At 42.2% G+C, this 14,686-nt stretch overlaps 1 protein-coding gene and 1 pseudogene across 1 annotated transcript in view; both read left to right on the forward strand.

Moving 5' to 3' along the window:
• LOC138651800 (gastrula zinc finger protein XlCGF66.1-like) overlaps nucleotides 1-1,940 on the forward strand; it is a 38,178-nt gene extending 36,238 nt beyond the window's left edge. Inside the window, exons 3-5 of the mRNA XM_069742304.1 lie at nucleotides 1,266-1,415; nucleotides 1,545-1,724; nucleotides 1,809-1,940. Of these exons, the coding sequence (XP_069598405.1) occupies nucleotides 1,338-1,415; nucleotides 1,545-1,724; nucleotides 1,809-1,940 (390 nt within the window). The 5' untranslated portion in view covers nucleotides 1,266-1,337. The remainder of the gene's footprint in view (nucleotides 1-1,265; nucleotides 1,416-1,544; nucleotides 1,725-1,808) is intronic.
• A 38-nt stretch (nucleotides 1,941-1,978) lies between these two features.
• LOC138651795 (zinc finger protein OZF-like) lies at nucleotides 1,979-6,548 on the forward strand (annotated as a pseudogene).
• Nucleotides 6,549-14,686: the final 8,138 nt, after the last annotated feature.

Here is a 14,686-nt window from a genome sequence, read left to right on the forward strand (position 1 = left end):
TAGAAATCAGGAGAAGGACACAGCTTAGCTACAAGCACCAGGGACCCTAAAAGAGAGCGCAGAAGGAAGGTCCCCAAGCCCACCTGGCAGGGTGGTTCCCTGAAAGCCTCCAGGCAAGCCGGACTCAATCCGTCATCTGTAATTGGTAACCCAGATTGCATCTACTTTCAAGTAAAAGGTAAAGAAAACTGCACCTCTCTGTGTCCTTCACTTATTCTCTGCACCCCAACGCTCACCACCATCTGAACAGTCATATATATTTGCCCTGGGGCCCCGCTCTACCCGTGGGGAGCTGAACCATCTTTGCTGCGTCACCATCAGCCCCAGTGGACCTAAACCGCAGCGTTGGCCACCCATAGCCGAACACAACGGGTGGCGTCATGACCAAACACCACATAATTATCCTCCATTTTATGACACAGCGAGGGCTACGGAAACGGATCACGGCCCTATGACCTCCGCCATAGAACTGTCCGATTCCGGATACTTCACTGCCCTGGCGGGTGCGTCATATACACTGACACCTACTGGTGGACATTTGCACTAGCACTATATATATTTATACACGTGACATACTATGTTCAGATATTATTTACACTTTGCGTTATTTTTGTTTTATTATGTTGCAATTTTGGTGTCAAATGTTTATTATTTATTTAGATATCCAATGTAAGGATTGATTTATGTGGGAGCATATTTACATCTATTTTTATAAATGGATGTAGCATTCTTTTGTTTTTAAATTGAAACATTCTATCAGTTATAAGATTTGTGCATTGACTTTTCCGTTACAATTTACCTGATGTATTAATAAACTTTATAAGATCTAACGTGGTAGAAGACGGGAAACATTCATATAGACGGCCGGTGGTGATGGAGTCAGTGACGGACTCTGACCAAATATGTTTCTAGAGCCGTAGTAGAAGATGATGTCGTCCTCATCAGAATGTAATTATTTCTCGTGTAACTTGTAATGAATATCTCCTGCAGTATTGCTAATGCTGGTCCCAGTGTCGGTAAATGAGACGAGAATTAGCGTTATGGAAGATGAGTCTATGAGAAACGTATTCAGCTGCCGACTCCGAGGAAAAAACTGCCTGTTGTCTGTGGCCTAAAATATATAGGTTTTGTTAGTAGATGTAAAGAAGAAAACTAAATATCGTAAAATAATAAATCTCCTCATATGATTTCCTTATTATCTTAAGCAATTGTATTATTACCTACGATTTTATGATGTTAAATTGGCTCATCTTTTTCTCATTCAGGACTCTATAACATTGGATCCTCTCAGTGAAGATTTTCTATAGAACAGTATTTTCCTGATTTACCCATCAAGGATGGGTATGGACAGGGACAAGATGGCAGAGAGGATATTACACCTCACCCTAGAGATCCTCTTCCGTCTTACTGGAGAGGTGAGAGATTCTGATGACATCACATTACATCATTCTTATCTATGGGAATAACAGATGGACAGAACTGGAGAGGTGAGGACTCTGGAAATGTCTGTAATGAGATTTATTATTTTGTCTCTTCATTATCAGGATTACACTTTAGTGAAGAACACCTCTAGTGAGCGCTGCCAGGCCCCTGTGTCTGAGAAATGTGGAAGACCCCTGAGCCCAATCATGGAGCCTTCACCTCACCCCCAGATACATGAGGACATCAATGACCAGAATATCCTAGAACTCACCTACAAGATGATTGAGCTGCTGACTGGAGAGGTGACACTGCTGGGAATGCTGGGACATTATACAGTTAAGCAATGAAGGGATTGAGGGGGATGACGGTATCATTGTATGTGTCAGGTTCCTATAAGGTATCAGGATGTTGCTGTCTATTTCTCCTTGGAGGAGTGGGAGTATTTAGAAGGACACAAAGATTTGTACAATCAAGTCATGATGGAGCCCCCAATATCACCAGGTAATAGACAGGACTAAATACACACGGCCTATAATTATCTGTATGTAAAGAATAAGTTCAGTCCGTGTATGTGTTTCCTCCAGATCCATCCAATAAGAAGACAACACCAGAGAGATGTCTCCATCCTCTCCTCTTCTTCCACAGGACTGTAAACAAGAAGATCCCCAATTTCCTCAGGATAATCAGGTAGATGGAGAGAAGATGTCATGAGATCTCTTCTATGAAGCGTAGACAACCGTGAAGGTCTTGTGCTTGGTCTTGATTTATCCACTAATATTAAATGTTTTATACTTGTGTAATGAGAACGGTGGAGATGACAGGATTAGATCTGATCATAGATGTGACTTCTCCATCTGTCTGTGACTTTTATACTATTTGTTTCAGGGTGAAAATCTGACCCATATTAATACTACAGAGACATATGTGAGGGGTGATGAGTGGTGGAAAGAGGAGATTCCTGCAGATAACCGCTCAGGTGAGTAGTAACTACTAAATGCTGAGAAATCACAGTTTCTTCTCAGTCACCCTTTGTGGCTCCTTTATCTGTTGTGTAGTCAGGCCGTATCACAATCGTGTGTTCACCATTTTAGAACACAACATTCTCCTCCACCCCAAACTGTTCAAAAGACTATGGGCATTAAAAGCCCTTTTCTATAGAACTTGCAACCTGGAAGATCCACCTCCTCCAGGGATTAGAAGATGCTGACCGTTACCTGCCCAGATTTGTAAACTACAAAGCCAAATGACAGCGTACATAGAATGTGCTGACAAGTTAGAAAATCACTTAAAGAAAAATATTATGATGGGCTTCTTAATGAAAGTGGAGGGTATTGATGCCGCTGATTTCCTAGAACCCTGATATCTTATTGAATGAATCTACCTTTTCTCCCTTCTGTGCTGCTGAATCTGCTCATATGGTTCCTACAACACCAGGTCCACTCTTTCTGGCCAAACTTTGTTTTTATGATCAGCTCTGCACTATTATAAAAAGTTATCTTTAATTGCCTAATATTTCTTCTTGAAACTCATATGACAGTAAATATTGGCCCCTACAGTAGTTTACTTTGCCAAGTAAAGGTTCCACCACTAGTTACTCATATTTTACTGATGAAGACTGTTGAGTCTGATCATTTCAGCAGATATATTATTGTCTATACTCACAATTTTTGACTACAGTAGTTAGTGCCCAAAATACTCTGATTTAACCATTTCCCGCAGCCAGTTCTGTGATCCTAATCGGGTCCCATTTTTCAAATCTGACGTGTCACTTTATATGGTGATAAGTTTGAAATTCTTGACAAAGGATAATAGGAATCAAATGGACCTAACAAACTATTTTCCAACTGTTCGTGGTCACCTACTATCTACTCCATTTTCCAGATCCCAGGGATTGCCTTGCAGTTCTGTGATGTGAGATGGCAAGAAGAATAGTCAAGTAGCCGGGTCAGAACCAGGAAAGCAGAGAGTAGCCAGGAAACGGGCCAGGCTCACAACAGGAATCAAATACACAACCTGGAGCTGGGCACAGAGGACTGAATCAGAGGAGAGCAAGGCTTTATCTGGCAATATCCTTTGAGCTTTAGTAGGGTGTAATGCTCTCCGAAGCAAAGAGCAGATCACTTCAGCTGGACTGCATACACAACCATACTGCCAGACTGGATGGCACTACAGGTCCCAGGCAGCCTAATCTTAGTGGCTGACAGAGACTGCACTGCCCTCAGGTTCTGACCTCTCCTTCATTACTAGTGCCATTTGCAGAATGAATATGGTGGCACCTGGTGACAGAAGCAGATGTCGCAGGAACAGATCCCAGAGGAGATGGGACACACCATTTGCAGAATTCCTAATATAACAAAATGGCAGAAATCCAAAGCAGTAGAAATCCCCAAAAAGTGACTTCACTTTGGAAATTATAACCCTCAGTGAATTAATCTATAGGAGGAGTGACTAGTTTGACTCCACAGCCAATTTCCTGAAATTAGCACGCAGTGGATGTTGGAGAGCGAAAATTTAATTTTATTACCCAACACATAGTTCCCAGATTGTGCTCCAGGAGACACACACACACTGTAATTTAAGTGAGTTCTTCTCACTATAAAATGAATGCTAAATGTGGTTTGGGCACACTGCAAGGCTGAGAAACGAGGGGGAGAATTCACTTTAGGAGAGCGGATATTGCTGGATTGGTTTATGGAAGCCATATTGCTTTTCAAGATCCTTTGAGCCACTAATAATGTGGAAACCTCTGTTTTTCCTCTGACAAATGATGGCCCTGAGTGGGTGACTTGTTTTTTGTGAGATGAGCAAAGTTTTTATTGGTATTATATTCGCCTACATAACATTATTTGGAGGTTTTTTATTCCATATTTGGGAGACAGAATGACCAAACAGTTGAACCTCACGCTCCACTGGTTCATGCTATGAGAATTTCTATTAGACTGAACTGTCATTGTCTTGGTGAATAATTCAATTTCTCAAACAGCTTGTCATTTTTTCAGTAAAAATGTTCAAAACTATAAAATTCAAGTAAATTTTATTTAAAAATAACAATTTATTTTCTTCTTAACAGATGACTGTACCAGGAGATCAGAGGGACAGGTGTCATCTTCAATTTTTAAATCAGATGATCTTGAGATCCCACAGGGTACGATTGAAGGGAATGCCAGTACTCCAGATATACCATCATCCCTTCACAGGAAAGATCTGTCATCTGATCCTAAACCAAATAAGCCATTTTCAGAATGTAGACATAGTTTTCCCCTCAAAAAGTATTTTCTTAAACATCAAAAAATTCACATAACAGAGAATAGATTTTCTTGTTCCAAGTGTGGGAAATGTTTTAACCAGAAATCAAATCTTGTTAGTCACCATAGGCAAGGCAAGGCACCATAGGCAAGAAGGCATTTTCATGTGCAGAATGTGGGAAATGTTTTGTATGGAAATCATTTCTTCTTAGGCACCAGAGAACTCACACAGGTGAGAAACCATTTTCATGTTCAGAATGTGGGAAATATTTTACAGAGAAATCAAATTTTGTAAAGCATCAGAGAACTCACACAGGGCAGAAGCCTTTTTCATGTTCAGAATGTGAGAAATGTTTTAACCGGAAAGCACATCTTGTTAGTCACCAGAGAACTCACACAGGGGAGAGGCCTTTTTCATGTTCAGAATGTGGGAAATGTTTTAACCGGAAAGCACATCTTGTTATACACCAAAGAACTCACACTGGGGAGAAGCCATTTTCATGTTTAGAATGTGGAAAATGTTTTACAGAGAAATCAACTCTTGTTACACATCAGAGAACTCACACAGGGGTGAAACCATTTTCATGTTTAGAATGTGGGAAATGTTTTACACAGAAGTCAAATTTTTGTACACACCAAAGAACTCACACAGGGGAGAAGCCATTTTTATGTTCAGAATGTGGAAAATGTTTTACAGAGAAATCAGCTCTTGTTACACATCAGAGAACTCACACAAGGGTGAAACCATTTTCATTAAAAATGTTTTGTGAAGAAATTATCTCCTCTTAGTCACCAGAGCAAAAGCCTTTTTTATATTCTTAATGTGGGAAATGTTTTACTTTGAAAGACACACTTGTAGCAAGAAAAAAAATCTTACTTATAAGTGAGTGAGTCTTATACCGGAGGCAGCTTCCAGTGACAGAAGAGAACGCTGACACAGTGTCCTTCCTGATCACCTAGAGAACTGCTCTCTCTCTTCCAGCCCCACACTTACAGAACTGATTGGGGTATAACAGGAGAGGAAGGTACCGGGACCTGCACAGAGGCTTTACATCTTGAGTGAGCAGCTAAAGAACCCTACACCCGACTAGCTCAAGGACCTTTCAGATCATGTAACACTGTTTTACATATTTTCAAAAGTTGTCAGGTTCAGTTATGAAATGAGCCATTCCTTAATGTTTTTGAACTCTTGACTTCAAATTCGACATTGAAAATTTGTAGTTGACTCTTGTCGCTATGATATCATGTTTTTCTTTTACTGATACATACAATTAATGCATAACAGCTTCAGTACTTTGAAACATTATTTTTTTTTTGCAAATATAAAAATGCAGAATATTTTGTTATGCCAATTTTCTGACATTTATATCGAGGAAACTTAGCAACAATTCAAATAAATAAAACATGTTAACACAACATAATTGCGAGTTATAACTACTTACAGAAATTGCACTACAAAATTTGGTCCTCATTAAGGGACAACTCTTTTTTTTTTGTTTCTCTCTTGTACTTCTGCATTGGATCATCTCTTACAATAGTCCAACAGTAATCTGCAAGCATTGATGGATTCGATTTTCCTTGATATCTTTTCTCTATAGCCGCAATATCTTGGTGAAATGTATCACCGTGCTCTTCAGCCACTGCTCTGCAGTTTGGTGGAAAGCAGTCTAGATGCAAATGTAAGAAATAAGCCTTTAAGGACATGTTACAGCCAAGATCCTTATATATTTTGAGATTTTCCACCAACTCTTCATAGTTATCTGCTCATAAGTTTCCCCCCAAATTAGTTAGTACTAATGTTAATGCTACCCATGCAGCCTTTTCCTTCCCATTCAGCAAACAGAGAAACTCCTCATCTTGGAGAAGCTTATGAATTTGAGGTCCAATAAAGATTTCTTCTGTTATCTTTGCTTTACTGAACATTGGAAATTTATCAATGAGATACTTGAATGCTTTTGCATTTTTATCCATTGCCTTTACAAAGTTCTTCCTTAGGCCCAATGTGATATGCAATGATGGTAGCAAAATCTTATGTGGGTCAACAAGTGTTGGATTCAGGACTTTTTTACTCCCTGGATGAAGTGAATGTCAGAGACCTGTCTCTTTTATTGTAATGATATTCTTTTCCTGGACTATCCCACTCACACAGAAAGCAGTAGTATTTTCTTTATCCACCCTGGAGACAAAGTAAGAGGTCAACTATATTAACGGCATGTGAGAACAAGCAGATGGAGCAGCTCATCCTGAGCATCTAACTATTTACCCGGTATAGGACCTGAAGATCATCCTGAAAATCACATCTGTGTGGAGGTACTTTGCTTATGGGGGAAAAAATGACCAGGAAAAGCCAAAGAAAGACAAAGTGAGAAGCAGGCTCTCAGCTCCAAGATCATACTACAGTCTTCACGCTGGAGACAGATTGAGCAAGGCAGACGAGGAACAGGAAAATGGTAGCCAGGTTAGAGCGATTTTGCCTCATAAAAACACAGGTCTCAGTCGGTGACAATAGCCTTCATATAGCAGCTTCCCTGCCGCTGTGCACGGGCTTCAGAGCGGAAGAGTCAGGTGAGGAGGAGATGGGAGCGGTAGCTGCATTGATGGAGAAGTGAAAAGACAGTGACTCTACATGTGGCACAGTACTTTCCACCCCACATCCTGAGGAACCAACTTTAAAAGTAATTTTCATGGCACACTGGTACATTGTAAATTATCTCTATCTGTTTTGAATGCACAGTTTTGTGGTTTTAAAGATAATATAACTGCAAACTGCAGAAAATAGCAAACATTAAGGACAGTGGAAGGCAGAGTCAGCACCATTGAGGATCAGATAGCCGATGCAAGCAGTGAGAACAGGTTTGCAGCACAGCAAGTATCAGCACTGCTGGCGAAAACAGATGACCTTGAAAATAGATTAAGATGCTCCATAGAATAATATGCCCCATATGCTGCTCCATAACGGTTGAAGGCCCCATAAGATGCTAAATATGCCCCATATGCTGCTCCATAATGGTTGATGGCCCCATAAGATGCTCCATAGCATAATATGCCCCATATGCTGCTCCATAAAGGTTGAAGGCCCCATAAGATGCTCCATAGCATAATATGCCCTGTATGCTGCTCCATAAAGGTTGATGGCCCTGTTAGATGCTCCATAGCATAATATGCCCCATATACTGCTCCATAAAGGTTGATGGCCCCATAAGATGCTAAATATGCCCCATATGCTGCTCCATAAAAGTTCATGGCCCCATAAGATGCTCCATACCATAATATGCCCCGTGTGCAGCTCATAAAGGTTGATGGCCTCATAAGATGCTCTATAGAATAATATGCCCCATATGCTGCTCCATAAAGGTTGATGGCCAGATAAGATGCTCCATAGCATAATATGCCCCATATGCTGCTCCATAAAGGTTGATGGCGCCATAAGATGCTCTATAACATAATATGCCCCATATGCTGCTCCATAAACGTTGATGGCCCCATAAAATGCTCCATAGCATAATATCCCCATATGCTGCTCCATAAAAGTTGATGGCCCCATAAGATACTCCATAGCAAAATATGCCCCGTATGCTGCTCCATAAAGGTTGACGGCCCCATAAGATTCTCCATACCATAATATGCCCCGTATAATGCTCCATAAAAGTTGATGGCCCCATAACATGCTCCAAATCATAATATGCCCCACATGCTGCTCCATAAATGTTGATGGCCCCATAAGATGCTCCATAGCATAATATGCCCCGTATGCTGCTCCATAAAGGTTGATGGCCCCATAAAATGCTCCATAGCATAATATGCCCCATATGCTGCTCCATAAAGGTTGCTGGCCCCATAAGATGCTACATAGCATAATATTCCCAGTATGCTGCTCCATAAAGGTTGATGGCCCCATAAGATGCTCCATAGCATAATATGACCAACACATGCTGCTCCTTAAAGGTTGATGGCCCCATAAGATGCTCCATAGCATAATATGCCCCATATGCTGCTCCATAAAGGTTGATGGCCCCATAAAATACTCCATAGCATAATATGCCCTATATGCTACTCCATAAAGGTTGTTGACCCCATAAGATGCTCCATAGCATAATATGCCCCACATGCTGCTCCATAAAAGTTGATGGCCCCATAAGATGCTCCATAGCATAACATGCCCAAAATGCTGCTCCATAAAGGTTGATGGCTCCATAAGATGCTTCATAGAATAATATGCCCCGTATGCTGCTCCAAAAAGGATGATGGCCCCATAAGATTCTCCATAGCATAATATGCCCCGTATGCTGCTCCCTAAAGGTTTATTGCCCCATAAGATGTTCCATATCATAATATGCCCCACATGATGCTCCATAAATGATGATGGCCTCAAAAGATGCTCCATAGAATATGCCTCACATGCTGCTCCATAAAGGTTGATGGCCTCATAAAATGCTGCATAGCATAATGTGCCCCGTATGGTGCTCCATAAAAATTGATGGCCCCATAAGATGCTCCATAGAATAATATGCCCTGTATGCTGCTCCATAAAGGTTGATGGCCCCATAGGAAGCTCCATAGCATAACATGCCCCATATGCTGCTACATTAAGGTTGATGGCCCCATAAGAAGCTCCTTAGCATAATATGCCCCGTATGCTGCTCCATAAAGGTTGATGGACCCATAAGATGCTCCTTAGCATAATATACCCCACATGCTGCTCCATAAAGGTTGATGGCCTCATAATATGCTCCATAGTATAATATGCCCCACATGCTGCTCCATAAAGGTTGATGGCCTCATAAGATGCTACATATCATAATATGCCCCATATGGTGCTCCATAAATGCTGATGGCCCCATAAGATGCTCAATAGAATAATATGCCCTGTATGCTGCTCTGTAAAGGTTGATGGCCCCATAAGATGCTCCATAGCATAATATGCCTTGTATGCCGCTCCATAAAGGTTGATGGCCCCATAAGATGCTCCATAGCATAATATGCCCCATATGCTGCTCCATAAAGGTTGATGGCCCCATAAGATGCTCCATAGAATAATATGCCCCGTATGCTGCTCCATAAAGGTTGATGGCCCCATAAGATGCTCCATAGCATAATATGCCACGCATGCTGCTGCTGCGATAAAAAAGACACACTCACCTCTCATCGCTGGTTGCCGAGTTCCGTGAGCCTGAGCAGGTGTGGACATCAGCACACTATGGGGGTCAGGTACCGGAGTCGCCGCTGGCTCAGGCCCTGGCACTTGCGATATTCACCTGTTCTATTGCCTTGCGCTGCTGTGTCTTCCGGTTCCTCTGGCTGTGACTGTTCAGGCAGAGGGCGCGCACTAAGCACGTCATCACACCCTCTGACCTGAACGTCACAGCCAGAGGATGCGGAAGACACAGCGTGGCAGTGGAACGTGGACAGGTGAATATAGCATTGCTCAGCCTCCCCCGTCATCCCTGCTTCTCCGTCGGCGATCGCGGTATGCGTTCAGTGCTTATGCATACCGAGATCTCCTGGGCCACATTCCTCATCCCCGGATGCATAACTCTGTGGGGTCCATTACCATTACCCCTGATGAAGTCACTTATGTGACGATACGCGTTGGGTGGGCCACAAGGGGGCTGATTTCCTTATGTCCTTTTTTGCCTCAGGGGATTGATCCACTATGAGCATGTCCATGGATATCCTTATTTGGTAATTATATAGTTCAATGGTTCGCCATAGGTTGGTATATACTATTGGGCTGTGCTGTGGTTTTTCTATTTGTCTACTTATTGCTTTAGCTAACCATCGGATCGCTTGTTGTTATATTGCCTATTTGATTGTTTGTAATATCTGCACTTTATATGGTTATCTGGTTGGTAGACTTTTTTGAACAGCTATATGCTCAGGAAAATATAGGGACATGGAGATTTTTGGCAGGTTTTCAGGCTTCTTGTGGGTTATTAGTTCTCATGGGTAATTGTTCTATGTATGTTTTTAAATGTGATGGTGTGCTGTTTAAAGGACTTGTAATAAATAAATATTGCTATATCTGTTGATCCCTGCATTATTGCATGTTCTTTTTCTTTCTTGTGAGTTTATTCTTGTAGCAGGTTGAACACCGTTGTATTATAGATGGTGCCCTCTATCTAGTCTTTTCAGTCTGTGGGGTCCAGACTGCGCAGGCGCGTTGCGCTTGCGCAGTCTATACAGGCTTCGGACAGAGTGACACTCCTAGCGTTATGCCATAGATATATTTGATTGTTTAACAACCGTATCAAATTTGGTTTCACCTGCCCCCTGCACTGCAAGGCTGCATGTTTGCCCTCTTTTTAACCATGTCTGTCCATGTTATTCAAGAATGGTCAGAGTTGTTCTGAAGCCACTCCTTTGTTATTTTAGCTGTGTGCTTAGGGCCATTGTCTTGTTGGAAGGTGAACCTTCGGCCAAGTCTGAGGTCCAGAGCACTCTGGAAGAGGTTTTCATCCAGGATATCTCTGTACGTGACCGCATTCATGTTTCCTTCAATGACAACCAGTCGTCCTGTCCCTGCAGCTGAAAAACACCCCTATAGCATGATGCTGCCACCACCATGTTTCACTGTTGGAATTGTAATGGGCAGGTGATGAGCAGTGCCTGGTTTTCTCCACATATACCTTTTAGAATTATCACCAAAAAGGTCTATCTTCGTCTCATCAGACCAGAGAATCTTATTTCTCATAGTCTGGGAGTCCTTCATGTATTTTTTTTAGCAAACCCTATGCGGGCTTTCATATGTCTTGCACTGAGGAGAGGCTTCTGTCTGGCCACTCTGCCCTAAATTCCTGACTGTGGAGGGCTGCAGTGATAGTTGACTTTGTGGAACTATCTCCCATCTCTCTACTGCATCTCTGGAGCTCAGCCACAGTGATCTTGGGATCTCTCACCAAGGCTCTTCTCCCATGATTGCTCAGTTTAGCTGGACTGCCAGGTCTAAGAAGATGTCTGGTGGTCCCAAACTTCTTCCATTTAAGGATTATGGAGGCCACTGTGCTCTTAGGAACCTTGAGTACTGCAGAAATTCTGTTGTAACCTTGGCCAGATCTGTGCCTTGCCACAATTCTGTCTCTCAGCTCCTTGGCCAGTTCTTTTGACCTCATGATTCTCATTTGGTCTGACATGCACTGTGAGCTGTGAGGTCTTATATAGACAAGTGTGTGCCTTTAGAAATCAAGTCCTATAAGTTTAATTAAACACAGCTGGACTCCAATGAAGGAGTAGAACCATCTCAAGTAGGATCACAAGGAAATGGACTGCATGTGACTTAAATATGAGTGTCTGAGCAAAGGCTTTGAATACTTATGGCCATGTGATATTTCAGTTTTTCTTTATTGGGATAAAAAGGTGGATTAACTCTGGGCTGCTTGAAAGATAGAAGTCCAAATGGATATTCAGATGAAAAGTGGCTTTATTCAACACATTTTGGAATACTATGACTCCATCAGGAAACCACATTAGTATATCATATACTTTTGTGGTTTCCTGATGGAGTCATAGTACTCCAAAACGCGTTGAATAAAGCCACTTTTCATCTGAATATCCATTTGGACTTCTATCTTTCAAGCAGCGCAGAGTTAATCCACCGTTTTATCCCATTTTTATTTTTGCTTACTCTGGCTGGTCACGAGGAGACCGGTGGATCTGCAGCGGCTAATATTTCTGTGAACCTGTGTTTGGGCTCTATCTGGTGAGTAAAATCTGATTACAGGTATCTCTTAATACCCAGATAAGACCCTATTGCGCTTTTACTTTCCTTCCAGCTTTTTATTAGTTTTTCTTTATTAAATTTGCAAAATTTTCTACATTTCTGTTTTTTTTCAGTCAAGATGGGGTGCAGCGTATACATTAACCCCTTACCGGCATCGGACGTACTATACCGTCCGATGCCGGCTCCCCTGCTTTGATGCAGGGCTCCGCGGTGAGCCCGCATCAAAGCCGGGACATGTCAGCTGTTTTGAACAGCTGACATGTGCCCGTAATAGGCGCGGGCAGAATCGCGATCTGCCCGCACCTATTAACTAGTTAAATGCCGCTGTCAAACGCAGACAGCGGCATTTAACTACCGCTTCCGGCCGGGCGGCCGGAAATGACGTCATCGCCGACCCCCGTCACATGATCGGGGGTCGGCGATGCTTGTATATTGTAACCATAGAGGTCCTTGAGACCTCTATGGTTACTGATGACCGGTGGCTGTGAGCGCCACCCTGTGGTCGGCGCTCACAGCACACCTCCATTTCTGCTACATAGCAGCGATCAGCAGATCGCTGCTATGTAGCAGAGCCGATCGCGTTGTGCCTGCTTCTAGCCTCCCATGGAGGCTATTGAAGCATGGAAAAGTTAAAAAAAAAAAGTTTAAAAAAATGTGAAAAAAATAAAAAAAAACATAAAAGTTTAAATCACCCCCCTTTCGCCCCAATCAAAATAAATCAATAAAAAAAATATCAAATCTACGCATATTTGGTATCACCGCGCTCAGAATCGCCCGATCTATCAATTAAAAAAAAGTATTAACCTGATCGCTAAACAGCGTAGCGGGAAAAAAATTAGAAACGCCAGAATTACGTTTTTTTGGTCGCCGCGACATTGCATTAAAATGCAATAACGGGCGATCAAAAGAACGTATCTGCACCAAAATGCTATCATTAAAAACGTCATCTCGGCACGCAAAAAATAAGCCCTCAACCGACCCCAGATCATGAAAAATGGAGGCGCTACGAGTATCGGAAAATTGCGCAATTTTTTTTTTTTTTTTTTTAGCAAAGTTTGGAATTTTTTTTCACCACTTAGATAAAAAATAACCTAGTCATGTTAGGTGTCTATGAACTCGTACTGACCTGGAGAATCATAAAGGCAGGTCATTTTTAGCATTTAGTGAACCTACCAAAAAAGCCAAACAAAAAAACAATGTGGGATTGCACTTTTTTTGCAATTTCACCGCACTTGGAATTTTTTTCCCGTTTTCTAGTACACGACATGCTAAAACCAATGATGTCGTTCAAAAATACAACTCGTCCCGCAAATAATAAGCCCTCACATGGCCAAAGTGACGGAAAAATAAAAAAGTTATGGCTCTGGGAAGGAGGGGAGCGAAAAACAAACACGGAAAAACGAAAAATCCCCTGGTCATGAAGGGGTTAATGTGAAAAAAATGAACTTTTTTTGAATTTACCAAATGGCTGCGATGAAACAAAGAGTGACAAATTTAAAGGGGTCTGAATACTTTGCGTACCCACTGTGTATGAGCCCAATTGCCACATCAAGGTGTCCTTCATAAATTGGGTCCCTGTCCTGTTTTGTCACCTCTCCTAGTCAAAAAAGGAGTGGACCAGGTAACTACTTAAAATCACCTGTGAGGACCTCGTTGTCTGCTGTGTCACAGGAGAGGAGCTACAAGATTCTGTCGAGGTGGTATAGATGCCCTTGCCAGGTTCATGCTATGTTCCCGGTGATCCCAGATGTCTTTTGGAAATGTGCAACAGAAAAGGGGACATATGTCCATATCTGGTGGGAATGCCCGCCTACAAGGAAACTGTGGACGTAAGTCTTTGATCTTTATAATAAATAATCTATTCGCAAAATACAGCCCACGGTAGAACTAGCCCTTTTGTCTGTGTGACCTATTGATCTCTGGGTTTAAGAGGAGTCTTCTCAGACATTTTCTCACGGCAGTCAGGAACTTGATCCCCCGATATTGGAAGCAGGATCGCTACCCCTCAGGCTCCGATTTTGTTGCAGAACTGAACGATATTTACAGAATGGAACAATTGATAAACCAGTCCACTGGGGATCCCGATAAATTTTATAACGTTTGGGCTCCATGGATTGTATTCAGGGAGACCCCAGAGCTGGACATGTGGCTATCCCTATCCTAACCTACATCCGAAACTGCTCCAGATGCGTCCATAATGTGGATGCTGCCCCCCTTCCCCAGCTTGCTACCATGGCTTGAAATCAATGTCAACGATATATTGGCTTATCCACTGCTACATGGGGACTGGGACCCACCCGTG

The sequence above is a fragment of the Ranitomeya imitator genome, chromosome 10 (genome assembly GCF_032444005.1).
Source record: "Ranitomeya imitator isolate aRanImi1 chromosome 10, aRanImi1.pri, whole genome shotgun sequence".
Lineage (NCBI taxonomy): Eukaryota > Metazoa > Chordata > Amphibia > Anura > Dendrobatidae > Ranitomeya > Ranitomeya imitator.